Source organism: Ailuropoda melanoleuca, chromosome 7 (assembly GCF_002007445.2).
Source record: "Ailuropoda melanoleuca isolate Jingjing chromosome 7, ASM200744v2, whole genome shotgun sequence".
NCBI lineage: Eukaryota > Metazoa > Chordata > Mammalia > Carnivora > Ursidae > Ailuropoda > Ailuropoda melanoleuca.
In genome coordinates this window covers 48,967,329-48,983,625 of record NC_048224.1, presented here as the reverse complement: position 1 = coordinate 48,983,625, position 16,297 = coordinate 48,967,329, and the positions used below count along the sequence as shown (strand labels likewise).

At 38.0% G+C, this 16,297-nt stretch overlaps 1 protein-coding gene across 6 annotated transcripts in view; it reads right to left on the bottom strand.

Moving 5' to 3' along the window:
* The window catches only part of RABGAP1 (RAB GTPase activating protein 1), a 160,630-nt gene that overhangs the window by 136,660 nt on the left and 7,673 nt on the right, over positions 1-16,297 (bottom strand). For 4 of the 6 annotated variants that reach the window (XM_002919994.4, XM_034664462.1, XM_034664464.1 and 1 more), the window contains exon 2: positions 140-339. In XM_002919994.4, coding sequence (XP_002920040.1) covers positions 140-289 — 150 coding nt within the window. In that variant the 5' untranslated portion in view covers positions 290-339. Of the gene's footprint in view, positions 1-139; positions 340-16,297 lie in introns of those variants that run through there. The other 2 variants (XM_034664461.1, XM_034664463.1) reach the window with 2 other exon arrangements.

Here is a 16,297-nt window from a genome sequence, read left to right as displayed (position 1 = left end):
TAAAAGTCTTTTGCATTAAAAAAGCTAGGGTTTATTTCCATTTTTTCAGTTTCACTCCATATACCTTCCTATCATAGGCCAAGTTTTGCAATGAGCTTAGCAAAGCTAAGCAAAAGAATCTTAGGTTATGGAGTTTTACCTTGAGTCCTGTTTTTTCGTCATCACTTCCATTATTTGTAGATGGTGTCTCATCTCCTTGCCTGGAAACCAAGACAAAATCTTCACTATTAAGAGTAGATACTGAGTCTGAGGAGACACTGATTTTTCCAACAGAAGCCTTGTCATCCATGACTCAAGAATGAAGCTCAACTCATGAATGATTAAATATTTTAAAAATGCCTGAAAAACAAAAACCATAAAGATACTCATATAGAATGTCTGCCAGATATTCAGTTATGCTCTAATTCTTACAAAACACATATGGAAAACTTAAAAAAATACTTTCAAAATATTTTCCCAAGACTTTCACTACTTACAACTTAGGCTATTCCAGATAATAAAGGAATTTGATGCTATTCAGGGCCAAGATATTTCAGATTAAAAAAAATAAAACATATTCCATTAAGAATAACTGCCTACCTACAGTGATTTCTTTGGCATATGTTACAACTCTATTCTTGGACTCCAAAAACTATGAAGTACTAACTTCTGTTTTCTACCCTTTAATTTGTAAAGCTGTACACATAAATAAAATTGAAAGCACACAGGACAATAACTAAGTTTTTCCTAATGTTACTGATACTTAAATTTAAAATATTAAAAAGATGCTTTTAAGAAATAAAATTTCATATTCACATTGAAGAGAAATAAATTCAAGGCAGAGCAAGCAGAAATTCTAGAGCTGGGAAATTCCTTCATATAGCAAGAAATCAGAAATCCATCAAAAACTTAATCTTCCCATCCCACGGCTTCTTAGAATTCAACTTAACATGAACATTACCAGTAAGTTTCATGCCAGAAATTCCCAGCAAGAAACAAAAATATGTCACTTATGAAAAGTCACTCAATTATTTATTGACTCCTAGAATAAAAGTTAAACCCATCTACCATTTAAAAACCTGGTTCTGAACACTTATGGCAATGTTCCCATTTGGTTGCCAAAACAGCAACAAAATAAACAATACAACATACTCAGAAAGTTTTAACCAATAAACAATAGTAGCTCAAGCTCTATGTTCATCTTGTATCTCGAAGAGGTAAAGGTGCTGAGAGTCTGTTTAATCTCTCCAATTAAGTCCTGATTTATGCTTTGTGTTTTTAATTGAACATATATTTATTGAGCATACACCATGTGCCAAGCACTATTTTCCCTTCAAAGGTTCACAACCAGAAAAACACCTGGCAGCAGGAATTACAATCCCTGAATATCAGAGTTCAAAAGAAACTTAGAAATAATCGACACCGTTAGAAAAGAAAATGGCAACCCCAAGAGGTCATTTACCTAGGCATAGCTAAGGATGAAATCCTTACTAATACTTACTGCTTTCTACTTAAACTAATTTCCTTGCTTAAATGGCTATCACAGCTTTACATTTCATAGGACTAAAATTAAATTTATAGTGTGGCATTCAAAGACACTTCAAAATGTACTTTTTGAAAATTTTTTAAATGTAGTTTTGCTTCATCTATTCAAAGAATACTCACCAAGTGTATAAAGAATAATACATGTAAACAAGAGAAACTAGATTCTTCCCCCAAAGGAATGTATACTGTAGTAGAGAACAGAGGCACATTGAACAGGTTAATAGGTAATGATTTAGGGGAAAGAAAACTATGGGCACATGTTGGGTCAGGGACTTAGACATGGAGAGTTAAGGAATATATTCACCTGAAACTAGTAGGATATTGTATGTCAATTATACTTCAATAAAAAAAGAGAAATATATTAGAAGAGGTAATGTCCTTACTAAAGATATATACTTTAATACGCCCATGTATTTGCCCTCATTGGATCCTCTTACTAAAGTGGTTTCCTTGCTTTTGTACTCCCAACAACTCCAACTAATCATTCGTGATCTAACTCCTTTTTCCTAGTAGCTTGCCAATCCTCATCCCAGAACCAAACAAACTGCTTGCCTTATTTCTGCTCCTATAGCATTTTACATTTTTATAATACATATTGTGATGTAGTACAATTTGATGGCGACTGCCTCTTAATTTAATCTTCACATTATTTATTACATAGATAAGGAAACTGAGACCTAGACAGATGGGGTAATTTGTTCAAGGTAATCGCTGTAATTTAACTGGTTAGAGGAAAGGCAAAAATTGAACCCAGTTATCTATTATTCCAGAAGCTATGCTCTTTCCGTCAGATTATGATACCTTTCCCATGCCACAAATTTGGGCCTTGTCCCAAACACTCAGTATTGGGTAAAGGAATCTTTATCTTTTGTAGAATGTGCTAGTACTTTAGGCAAGGTTTTGTAGAACTAGTACTTTAGGCAAGGTTTTTCATGCTTAGACTTCCGTTCTTTAAAATCGTGATTAATAGGATAGCAGAGTGCCTCAGAAAGTTCTCTAAAGCTATGATCTGAGACACTGACTACCTTCTATAATACTCTAGACTCAAAAAATAATATACTTTGGTATTTAAACACTATGGAACTGAGAAGACTTGGTTGATTCAAAGTTCAACCTATCTCCCTTGAGGAGATGATGGGAAAATACACTTTAAAAAATACTTTATTTGTTTTGGCACCTGTAAAAAACTGAATCACTCAGTGGGAATGAGGTTTATCAAAACATGAAGTAGTACAGGAAAAGTTGTCAAGATTCCCCTTCTCTGGCCTCCACAATAAAGAGGTGCCCCAGAACTTGGTGTACTCCTGGCAAAATTGTGGAGTATTCACAACCTCTCTCTGGAGACCAGAAGGAGTAATTGTTTTGTTTTTAATCCCTACTTATATCATTTACCACAAGAAGCCTCCTACTGTAATCCTTCATCCTTCAGGCTGCAATTCTAGATCTAAACCTCATGGATAACAGAAAACAAGCTCTTTCCCCAAACATCTTGCACTACCATCTCTCTTCCTACTTTTACCCATAATATCCATCACCATTTGACACATTTTACATTTTAATCATTTGTTTTTAAATATCATGTAAGCTAGAACCTAAGTTCCACCAGGGCACAGATTTTTGTCTGTTTCATTAACTGCTGTACTTTAGCACCTGAAACAATGCCTGGCACATAGTAGGTGATCAAATATTTGCTAAAAAAAATTAGGATAAATGGCAAAGATGGAAAAAGAGCAAGAGCCACCCAATGAAAAGGTAAGATCATCTTTTACTAACAGAAGTCATATTTGTTACAGTAAAGCACACAATTAAGAGTAGGAAAACCACAAGTTAGCATACTGGTTGCACTACCTAATAGTGTAAGCTTTGTCATAATGAGCCTTAGTTTCCATAAATGAAAATGATGTACTATCTAGCTCACAGAACTATTATTAATAAAAATTACTAAGGAACATATGTACATCTCATTTAATAACACACATAAAACATTATAAGTACCCAACAGTTATAGCTTTTTAAGCTAACTTCCAATTTTAAAAAGAATTAACAAGTAACAGGGCACCTGGGTGGCTCAGTGAGTTAAGCATCTACCTTCAGCTCAGGTCATGATTTCAGGGTCCTGGAATTGAGCCCTGTATCAGGCTCCCCGCTCACCAAGGAATCTGTTTCTCCTTCTCTCTCTGCCCCTCCCCCCTCTCGTGCTCGCTCTCTGTCTCAAACATTCAATAAAATCTTTAAAAAAAAATAAAAATAATAAAATAACAAGTATCAACTTATGTAGGTAATTCAGTCTAGGAAACACAATACTAGAACAAAAATATGTAGCTTTCCTATTTTCCACATTCTAATTTCTTTATCTCTAAATAAATGTGAAGGAATACTCAATAAAAAAAGTTTTATCTTTGTATAATACTTTACAGATTACTAAAATAAACACATTCTTTATCTCATTTTATTATCCTAACAATTCTATAAGGTAGACAGGGTAAGGATTTTTATCCCATTTTAATAAGATAATATGCATATATGCACCCTGGTATTGGTAGGAACCAATTATTTCCTTCTTTTATACAAGTGACGACCTAGACCCTGTCCAGTCACCAACAGGGCCAGGTTGGTGAGTCAAGTTCAAGATCTTCGCTATCTCCTTTACTAAGTCAATAAGTCACTTAAAATGATAGGTAATTTTGTTTAATTATGCAGCCTCCTGCATCAAACCCAAAAGTTCTATTATTATATTTTTCATAACTTCTTTCATTACTTTCATCCTTATTGACATATAAAAGATCCCTAGAGATTTTCTGACTGAAGATTAGCCTGATGGGGGAGCCTAGCTAGCTCAGTCAGAAGACATGGTCGGTAGACATGTAACTCGATCTCAGGGTCATGAGTTTGAGCCCCATGTTGGGCACAAAGATTTAATAAAAAAAAAAAAAAATTTTTTTTAAAGGGTCACCTGGGGACACCTGGGTGGCTCAGTTGGTTAAGTGTCTGCCTTAGGCTCAGGTCATGATCTCAGAGTCTTGGGATTGAGTCCCACATTGGGCTCCCTGCTCAGCGGGGAGCCTGCTTCTCCCTCTGCCTGCTACGCCCCCTGCTTGTGTGTGCACTCTGCCTCTCTGACAAATAAATAAAATATAAATAAATAAATAAATAAATAAATAAATAAATAAATTAAATAAATAAATAAATAAAGGGGCACCTGAGTGGCTCACTGAGTTGAGCACCCAACTCGATTCTGGCTCAGGTCATGATTTCAGGGTTGTGGGATCAGGCCCCATGTCAGGCTCCCTCTCCCTCTGCCTGCTGCTCCCCCAGTTCGTGCCTGCTCTCTTTCTCTCAAATAAATTTTTTTTTAAATAAAGAAAATTAGTCTCATGATATCAAAACTCTTTACAAACTTTTTGCCTAAATTTACTGTTCTGTGCTCTAAGTGACAAATTTATGCTTAACCATGTATGTCTGCAAAGATCATGGCAAAAGAAGATTCATCTCCATTCTCAATCTCCTCATTCTTAAACACTTAGAGACCCAGTTAATGGAGAGTAAAATGGAAAAGAACTGGGGCTCCTGGGTGGCTCAGTTGGTTAAGCATCTGCCTTCAACTCAGGTCATGATCCTAGGGTCCTGGGATAAAGCCCCACATCCAGGGGCGCCTGGGTGGCACAGTGGTTAAGCGTCTGCCTTCAGCTCAGGGCGTGATCCCGGCGTTATGGGATCGAGCCCCACGTCAGGCTCCTCAGCTATGAGCCTGCTTCTTCCTCTCCCACTCCCCCTGCTTGTGTTCCCTCTCTCACTGGCTGTCTCTATCTCTGTCTAATAAATAAATAAAATCTTTAAAAAAAAAAAAAAAAGCCCCACATCCAGCTTCCTGAAGAGCAGGAGTCTGCTTTTCTCTCTCTCTCCCTCTGCCCCTCCCCACTGCTTGTTTGCCCTCACTCAAATAAATAAAATCTTAAAAAAAAGAACTGTCCATGATAAAGGCTCTTTTGACAGTCCTTCAATAGCAGTGGGCTCCTAGATAATCGGTGTTTATTTTTTAAAAACTTGAACTCTTTTTTTTTGGACGGAGTACTATCAGATATTTGTATTGTTTCTAGTTACTAACATTCAGAGGAATAACATAAACAGTGAACTTGCAGTGGCATGAATTTGCTAATGTGCAATTAGTAGAGGCAGAAATCACCTCTCAATAAGTGACCTACCTAACTTGATAGAAGAGGTGTGATACTTGTAATTGAACTTGACAGGCTTGAGACAAAATGTGCTAGTTCTGTCACTATCCCAGGGCCTAATTCATCTTTACTTCCTTGAAACTCTTTCTTCCTAAAGTAGTAGTATTAACTGCCTCCACCTCTACCACTTTCAATAGGACACTCCACTCAAAGAGCAGTCCTCTCAAAAATCTGGCTCCTCTATCTCTCACCAACCCTTATTAAACCTCTTTTATTTATTTTTATTTTTATTTTTTTAATAATATTTTATTATACTATGTTAGTCACCATACAGTACATCCCTAGTTTTTGATGTAAAGTTCCATGATTCATTACTTGCGTATAACACCCAGTGCACCATGCAATACGTGCCCTCCTTACTACCCATCACCAGCCTATCCCATTCCCCCACCCCCTCCCCTCTGAAGCCCTCAGTTTGTTTCCCAGAGTCCATAGTCTCCCATGGTTCATTTCCCCTTCTGTTTATCCCCCTTTTCTTCTTCCCTTCCTCCTCTTTTAAAAACGTAATTAAAACCCTATCTGTGGGGGTGCCTGGATGGCTCAGTCGGTTGAGCATCTGCCTTTGGCTCAGGTCATGATCTCGCAGTCCTGGGATGGAGCCTCAGGTCAGGCTCCCTGCTCAGTGGGGAGTCTGCTTTTCCCTCTCTCTATGCCCCTCCACCTGCTCCTTCTCTCTCTTGCATGCATGCTCTATCTAATAAATAAAATCTCTTAAAAAAACAACACACAGCACCTCATCTGTGGCCCTGGGTATTTTGTTTACCCCGAGTGTCATTTTAAAAAGGAAAGAAATCAGTCAAGGACGGTACAAACTTTCAAAACCCAGAGAATTCTTTCTCAGTTATCATCTACCATTGAAATAAATGAAAATGCTTACCATTTCTTTATTCTAAAACTTTTTTCTTGCTTCCAGTTTCTACTTCTGACTACCTTTTCTCAGCTGTCATTTGGGTTCCTTTCCTTCTGCCCATTCTTTAAGTTCTACCCTCTTCCTCTTCTTTGTCCACTTTTCCCCGGCTCTCTTATTAGCTCACACAGTTATAACTTCTTTTTGGTATGTTGATGATACTCATAGCTCTATCTTTCCTCCCTAATTCCATATGGATATTTGTGTTATTTTTTTTTCTTTTCTTTTTTTTTTTTAAGAGAGGGAGCAGGGTGAGGGGAGGGGCAGGGAGAGGGAGAGAGAGAATCTTAAGCAGGCTCCATGTCCACCACGGAGCCCAACACAGGGCTTGTTCTCACAACCTCCTGAGACCATCACCTGAGCCAAAATCAAGAGCTGCACGCTCAACCAACTGAGCCACCCAGGTGCCCTCGTGTTTTCCTTTCTATTTAGCATTAAGTGTCTGATATGTGCCAGGCACTATGTATAATGTTATGGTGAGGAATAATAGGTAGTCTTTACCTAGGACAGGCTTACAGTGATACAGAAAATGGACAGATGAACAGGTAATTATAATATAATGCTTGGTATAATAGAGGTATGCAAAGGATGTTGTGAGAATACATAGGACAGCTCTGCTACATGTGTTCATGACCATCTCAGAATCAATTCCACGTAAACCTCTGTAAACCACACAAGCATATTCTTTTCCCTCATAGGTTCCCTGTCCTGGTTAACAACCATTGATCCAAGACAGAGATGTCAATGAAGTCCTTGACTCATTTTCTCATTCTCCCCTGGTACACTAATGGATTTTAGTTCCAAAACATACCCCAATCTTACTTTCTTTGCCATCCTTCATGTCACTGACTTGTGAGTACTTCATTCTCTTTCAACTTAGCTAAAACCTAAGCCTCCTTTTCTAGACTCTCTCTAGTCATTGATTATCAAGTTCCCACAGCTAGTATCTAAAATTTAGATCTGATCATATATCCCACCCCTTCCTCAAAACCTTTGTTCCTGACTGAAAATAGAATAAAATCCAAACTCTGTATCATCAGTCTTCAAAATATGGAGACAATCTATCATTCTAGTCTTATCTCCTTCTATCAAGCCTTATCAGAAACGTACCAAACATGTCATGCACTTTTATGCTTTCAAGCCGTTGCTCATGTTGTTTGCTAATCTAGGAATATGTCTTCATTTCCCCAGGTAGTCCTTTTCCCTCACCGGCAATCTTATGGTACAAATATCCAAACTCCCCCTTTTCCTTCTGCAATATTCATGATTTCTCTCTAGGGCTCCTAAGGCTTTTGTTTGCTTTTTAATTCTATCACAAAATTACAGCATTTATCACACAGTAAAACAATGTTATACCTCTTTCCTACTCCACTATATTGGTTGATCATTCATTCCAGAAACAATTACTAAGTACAAAACACTACAGTAAATGCTAGGAATACAATGAGCACAGACAGTCCCTGTAAACTATTTATGGACTGGGATCTTGGATTTTATTCATATTATCTTTATATCCTTGTTTACTAGCAGCACTAAATAAATTTGGTTGAATAATACTCTTTAATCAGTATTTAACTGGTAGGAGGACAAACGACAAATACCCTATATTATATGCATGTGACTTGGGATATGGATGGCAACCAAAATGAAGAGACTCAGAAAGAACTACCTCTGAATGTGCCTTGCAGACTCTTCATCAAGTTCCCAACTGTCAAGCTCAAAGCCAGTTAATACTGAGTCAGAAAATATACTTTAGATTCCCTTTGGACCAAAACCCTCTTATCACTTCCTTCCCAATACCCATCATTTTTGTTGCTCAACCAGTGAGCAGATGAGTACAGGTTTAGGGAATCTTAAGGGAGATATTTAAATCATCTTGCTAAATATAAAGACACAATAATACTTATCAGATCCTACTCCCAATTATATGGCCAACATTATACTAAAAAGCTTTATATGCATTATTTCTAATGTTCACACAAACTTTGACAGATAGATATTGACTTCATATGACAAACTGAGGCTTAGACCAGTTCAATAACCTGCTTAAGTTCACAGATAAAACTGTAAGTGCCTCTGTCCTTTTCTGGAATGCAGCTCTTTTCCTTGGTGTCCTTATCTCCATTCTCTCCCCATTCTAATCCATTCTCTATGTTAGATACCAGCTGTATCATCTAAAACAGAAGTTAAGATTACTCTCTGTTCAGAAAAAGACAAAACAGGAAGAGAATCAAGTCTCAAAGATGCTATAACAGGCCAATTCCTCTGGGTTTGTAGCCTTTTAGTATTAAACAGCGTACAAAGAAGTTTTTCTTTTTTTTTTTTTTTAATCACACTATATTAATCTCAGCTTTTTTCTTTTTTCCTTGGCTCGGATGTTTGTTTTCCTGCATTGGTTTGCACATGAATTTCTCACAGCCTAGCCCTGGGAAGGGTGGGACAAATCTAACAAAACTCAATGGAAAAAAAAATCATCCCTTCTTTATAAAAATAAATTCCTTTCCACCACTACTAATTGCTAAACAATAGATGTGTCTTTGTTGAAGTCTAACTCTGAATTTGGAGGCTGTTTCTTTGAATTATTCTAGTGAGCTAAGAGAAGCATATTAATTTAAGCCTTCTGAATAATTTCAGCTTAGCTTAAAAAACCAAAAACAAAAGAAAACAAAACAATCGTCTTGGGCCTACTTCACATAAAAGCAAGAAAAACCAGCTTATCTAAAAGTCATCATCATCAGGCAAATTCTAACCTGCAATGCCTGTGACAATGTACTTCTTTCAACTATAAAGTGATTCTTTTAGTTCATTCTAGATAACTAAAAAGGATAACTTAATTATAAGAATATAGAAATTTGTAAGACAGAAGGGTTTGTTTTTTAATTTTTAAAAAGATTTTAAAGTTTTAATCTTGTTCAATTGTGGTTAAATATACATTACCATTTTAGCCGTTTTTAAGTGTGTAGTTTTGTGGCATTAAGTACATTTACACTATCGTGCAACTATCACCACCATCCACCTCTAAAACTCTTTTACCTTCCCCAACTGAAAGTCCATACCCATTAAACACTACTCCTAGTCCTCCAGGCAATACACTATTCTTTCTCTATGAATATGACTATTCCAGGAACCTCATAAAAGTAGCAGAATCACACAGTATTTGTCCTTTTGTAGCTGGCTTATTTCCTTTGGTATAATGCCTTCAAAGTTCACCTATGTTATAGCATGTGTCTGAATTTCCTTTCTCTTTAAGGCTGAATGATATTCTATGGAATATATACACTAAATTTTATCCATTCATTGGTCAATACAAATTGTTTTTTTCTTAAAGATTTATTTAATTGGGGGGAGGGAGGCAGTGCAGGGCTCCATCCCAAGACCCTGAGATCATGACCTGAGCCGAAATCAAGACTCAGATGCCCAACAGAGCCACCCAGGCGCCCTGATTAATACAGGCTTTTAAAGCCCAATTGTAACATCATAGGATCTTTAGGGTAAAACTCACAAAATTAGTAAAGGGCTCAAAGAAGACAACTAGTATTTCCAGAGTTACTTCTCACTTTGTCGTAAGTAATAAAGCTTTATTAACGTTAATAGTCTGATACAATATTAAAAAAACTGAACTCCTTGGTCCTTCTCAATGTGACTTAAACAATGTTGTAGCTTCCGTTTTCTCATATGTGATATGAGAGGAATGAACCTTTTCTATTCTTTTGTGAGTGGGAGTAATCAGGAAAGGGGGGATACCAGGTGCTGTCGAATCCTAATCCATGATGTAAGCATAATTAGGTCCATTTCTGCAAATGAAGAAACGGAGTCTCAGAGGTAGTAAGTAGCTTACCTTCAGTCATATAGTAAGTACAAGACTTGGCGATATCTACATATTTCTGATTCTATAGTTCACACTCACTCCCCTATATCTTGATACTTCTAATGAGGGGTACAAGAGGTAAGAGGGGAAGAAATGCACATAAAACAATTCACTTGATTATTTGAATGCAGTATTGTTGATAGCTAAAAAACAAACAAAAAACCCCCAAAACCCCAAGCCAAATCATGTAGGTGAGTTCCCCATGTTCCTGTGGATATTTTAGGAAACACCATTTTAATTTCTTCCAGAGCTCAAGGTATGATGACTTTATGCCACCTCAACACAATTATCTCCAAAACTAAATATTTAAATTATTTGCATGCCATTTCCACAATAGAAACCTACTTCTGGGAACAGTGAAAGTTCACACATTCACAAAGATTGTATGTCTGAGCTCCCTAGTATAGATTTGGGAAAAAAAAAAAAGTTTTTTCTTTTTCTGGAACAGATTCCTAAAGCATAATGATTTACATTAGTGTTTTATACATCTAAAAATATGAATATTTTTAAGCAACACAGGATTGTCCAAAGACTTTCCCTCATTTTAGGAAATTAGTCAATATAGTTCCTTCTCATCCACAGCAAAGAAAATGAATCTGTTCCACTTACAGTATTAACCTGTCTACACTTAAATATGAAATGTTTCTATTAATCATTTCTCCTTAAACTATGTGAATTTAATCCCAAACAAGCAAATTATTTGATAGATGATCAAACCCTAAGATAAATACAGTAAATGTGGCTTCTCTTTTTATAACCCTCTCCCCTTTTTAAAATATTTTATTTATTTATTTGATAGAGAGAGCATAAGTGGTGGGGAAGGGCAGGGGCAGAGGGAGAAGCAGGCTCCCCGTTGAGCAGGAAACCTGACATGGGACTGGATCCCAGGACCCAGTGATCAGGACCAGCGTTGAAGGCAGATGCCCAACCAACTGAGCCACCCAGGTACCCCCTTTTCTATAACCTCTTTTTTATTTTCAGGGAAAAGTGTGTAGCCAAACTGCAAATGTTTGGCAGATCCACACCTGTTTTCTGTACCTTCTGATATAAGGTGGCCAGAGTTACACAAGGGTGGTGGGGCATAGGACAAGTGTTTTGAACAAGGGGATGGGCAAACAATAAACATTTATTACGCATCTTCATTCACAGCACTGGAATAGGCACTGTGTGAGAATATTAAAAATTTCACAAATATTAAGTTCCACAGATGTTTTTAGACTTATCTGAAAAGACTGTTTCTCACAACCAAAAGCAAAAAATTAAAAATAAGATTTATTCCTGCTAGGGAATAATTTTCGTAAAGAAATATTAGCTTTTGAAGTTAGACGAATTTCAGATTTTTCTTCAATTCACAAAGAATTCAACAGGTAACCACAATAAGGATATAACCATTTCTCTTCTACAGATGTATCAGAGGTCTACTCATAGAAAATCGTGTGTCACAGCAAGAGATTTACAGGACATGTTCCTACTCTTACATTGCCAGAATCCATAAATCAGCGTATTTCAAGGGTATAAAAGAGTTTATTACCTCTACAATAAAAATATTAAAATGATTAGCTCATGGCTCTTCCCAGTAGTATACAAATGCCCAACATTTAATCCAATTTAGCCTTGCATGCTGTCTCTTAATACCCATGATGATACTCAAAATATGCTCCCAAAGAAAGATTCTGCATATCAATTCCTTTTTCTGATACAAGAGTCATCTTCAAAAAAAGGAAAACAAGATTCTAACCACAGGTTGTTGGTTGTAATTACCAAAATGTACAAATAAAGGAACATATGTACATATAAAATAAACTTTTATATATTATATATAAAATAATTACGAATGTATGATATATAATTTTACATGTATTTACAGTTTTATTATATATAAAATATAAATTTATATATTACATATAAAATATAATTTTATATATTTATAACTATTTTATGTTATAAAATGAACATTTTGTAGATATAAAATACATATGAAATAATTTTTATGTACTGTATGTAATAAATTTTACATATTATACATTAAATAAATTTTTAAAATAGTCAAACTATTGTTAAGCTTTACAGTTAATAACACTTTGTTAAAGTTATCACAGGCACTAATTTGCTAAAGTACCTAAAGAAATAACAGATTTTAGCATGGAGAAAAATTTATTCCCACAAAGATTAATGGATTCCAAGGAGTGGTGATTTATAACATAAAAAGCTGGTGCAACCTTAATTGGAGATATGTAACCACCATGCATGAACTCTTATGAGAGATGTGGACCTCCCAATCTGGCAGCACAGCCAAACAAGACGATACACCTCCTGCTTTATAGAGGCATGGTCCTATACACTATTTAATGTCAGGTATGAACTTAAAAATAAGGGCTTTATTTTTACTATTTAGTGATCCACAAAAAGAAAAAAAAAAAGGAATTTGGGGAAAAGTTAGGCCTGATAAAACTCTACTATGCTGGAAAGAACAATCTTCAAAAGAGACTCATTGATGACTACCTCCGAGATACTGGCTGCTTTGACAAGAGGAAAACTTCCAGGCTAAATTCTATGAATTAAAGTGTTCACCGTGACTTGCAAACTGCCATATTTGTTCAGTTTTTGTATAGGAAGAGAAACAAGGCTTAGGGTCAACAAGAGTGGTTATAAGTTTAAATGTCTATCCAGTATTGTTTTGACTTAAAAGTTTCCTGAAGAATCAAGATCTCTCAGAAACAACACAGAACAGGAGGTGGGGGATGGGGGATGGACCAGGTAACCAATTTATGCAAAAAAAGAAACAGCTGTTAAATTGATAGCCACGGACTGAGTGCTTGGCCTTGGATTTTCTTTTTTTTTTTTTTTTTTTATTTTTTTTTTTTTTTTGNTATTTATGTGACAGAGATAGACAGCCAGCGAGAGAGGGAACACAGCACGGGAGTGGGAGAGGAAGAAGCAGGCTCCCCAGCGGAGGAGCCTGATGTGGGACTCGATCCCAGAACGCCGGGATCACGCCCTGAGCCGAAGGCAGACGCTTAACGACTCCACTACCCAGGCGCCCCTGGATTATCTTTCTATGGGATCTAACTATGGAAAACCAATAAAACAAAGCAGTTGCTTACAAAGTACACAAATGTCATGCCAAACCCTTCTTTATGCATGTTGGTTAAATCAGCCCTTCTTCGATATTGGAGTTCTAACTCCATGAAAGATTACTTATGAGTTCATTTATTTCACACGCTTGAGAAGTGTAATCATACCTGACTATACTAAAAACTACAAAGATATTATGGGTAGCCTATTTCAGAACCTCAGCACACCACTGTCTATAAAGACACTCAACAGCGGCACTGATTTAAACTAATTATTTTCTGAAGCCTGTACTCAAAGATCACTTGTTAAAACAATTACTGTGAAATGATGAGACCTTCAAAGTAGGCTACAAATGAGCTAGAAACATGATCAGTAACAATGACTTCTTAAAAAGAATGCGGGCTGTAAAGTTTAGCTGGAAATATACTCAAAGAAAATAACTTCTTGAAAGAATCTGGGCTGTAAAGTTGAGATATATTTGGAGAAACTCATGTCTCTTCGTGTAGATAACGTGCACAATACACTTCTTTCAATATGTAATGTAAAAGGTAGGAAGGAAACAGGTGTCTTCACTTTTACAGTGTCCCACTAAATTACCACTTAACCCAAATTAAGCACGTCTAAACTGCTAATGAAACACTATGCCAATAAGACCAAAATGCATACACTTGGTAGGTTAACTATCCAAACGAACACATACTTTAACACCAATGACAAGTTAATCAACTGTAAACTGAGTTATAAAACTGAAACAATGAAAAGAAGCGCACTACAACAAAGAAGTAGTTCAATTTTAATTAGGAATTTGAGTTAATTTGTGTTCAAGCTACATGCGGATTTTAAATGTTACTAGTAAATACAAATCTATCATGGATGCAAATCTAATGCAATCTGAGGTCTATAAAGAAAGAACATAAAGAAGGCTCTCCCCTATTCGTTTTCAGCTTTTATAAGTACACTCTACTTAAAAACCTTCAAAATTCATTAAAATAGCACCATCTATACACGTTGTATTGAGGCCAACAGGTCCTTCGTTTAAAAAAAGTTAAATGTGTACTTCCTTGGCATCTAAGTTTTTCAACAGCTTTTCACACATCAGTCTGAAACAACTGTTTTCAAACAATAGTTTGATAAACACAGTGCAATTCACCCTCCATTGTTTTTTCTAAATAAACAAAGCAGCTGGAAACACACTACACTACTCCAGTCACATGTACGTGAACACAGGTGTTTATATGGATTAAAAAATAAAATGGTGAAACCTTGCCCCTGACAGTTTTTTCCCCCACTAATAAAAACAACAAAACCAAAAGACTTCAAATTCAAGTTGGAACACGATTTTAAACTAACGAAGCACTAGTAGCATGATCAGTTAACACATTCTTCTAGGGCATTTGCTTCCATGATAAAGGAATCCCCAAGAAAGCTTAAATACGGAGATGCCTGTAAAAACGAGTGCAGATGCTAACAGTCGTTAGAAGAGTAGGGACAAAGCAGTACTAGGCAATGGACAGCGAACTCTTCGAAGTCTGGGGTTATCCTCTGGCTCAACACCTAAAACCCTGAAGGCTGCAGAGAATCAAGACACAGCAATGAGGTATTGGGAGCAAATACTCAAAGGACAAGGGGAGAGTGAGACACTTTAACTTAAAGTGGGAAAATTTAGAAAAATCAGTACAAGTTCGCAGGCCAGCACTAAAAGAAAGCAAGTCTTTCAAATTTGGCGCAGCCCAGGAAGCCAGCTTGAGGCCCAAGCCAACTGAAGTCACAAATAAAGGCCCAGCTGGCAATGGGGAGAAACTGAGGCGGAGGGAGCAGCCAAATTCCCAAACTGGACCTGGCCCCAAACATAAAAGTCAAGAGACAATCGGCTTTGCCTGGGGGTCAGAGGGACTGCCGCAAGCGCAGGACTCGGTAGACAGACACCCACCCAGACAAGGGGAACCGGTTCGGGCAGGGTCTGCGAGAGTGCTCCTGCCTGCGCATGCGCTCTTTCCCCTCCGCCACAGCTCCCCCTCCCCCCAATCACGGCTCCCCTCAGAACCCGGCTCGTCGAGGGAGGTGAGCGCAGTCTGGCCGGCCCGGCCGCGCGGGATGAGAACACAGCCTGGCCCCCAGCAGGGGCTGTCACAGGATCCCCCGGGGCTTGGTGGATAGGAGGGTGGGAGGAGGAGGAGGAGGGGAAACGCGGCCCTACCCGACGCCGTCTCCTCCTCCGCCGCCCGCCGTTCGCCGTCCCGGAGGCTCCGCCGCCTTGGCCTCCCCAGCCGCCCTGCCCCCTCCCTCCCCGCCCCCTACTCACGTGAGAGCAGCTTCTTCCGCCCTCTGCCCCGCCCTCCCACCCCTTTTCATAGGCCCGCGGCTAAGCCGAGCAGACCCATTGGCCCAACCACAGGCGGCGAGGGCGTACTTCCTTTCCTCGAAGCTCCACCTGGGCTTTTACCCTGCCACCGGAGTCCGCGCCTGCGCCGAGTCTGCACTTTTGAGGCTGGACTAGCACTGTGCTGTGTTTGGACTTGGACGGGCAGTGGCTGTGACTGCCTCGGGGACTGAGGATGGCAAGGGAATCAGGCTAGGTAGCACCTGTTACGCCTGAAAGGAGGTACACATGCAAAGACTACTGGTGCTAGAGCAAGGAATTTCCTGCTCACCTTTCGCGTTCAAGTGCTATTTCAAAAGCAGCCCTCTTAC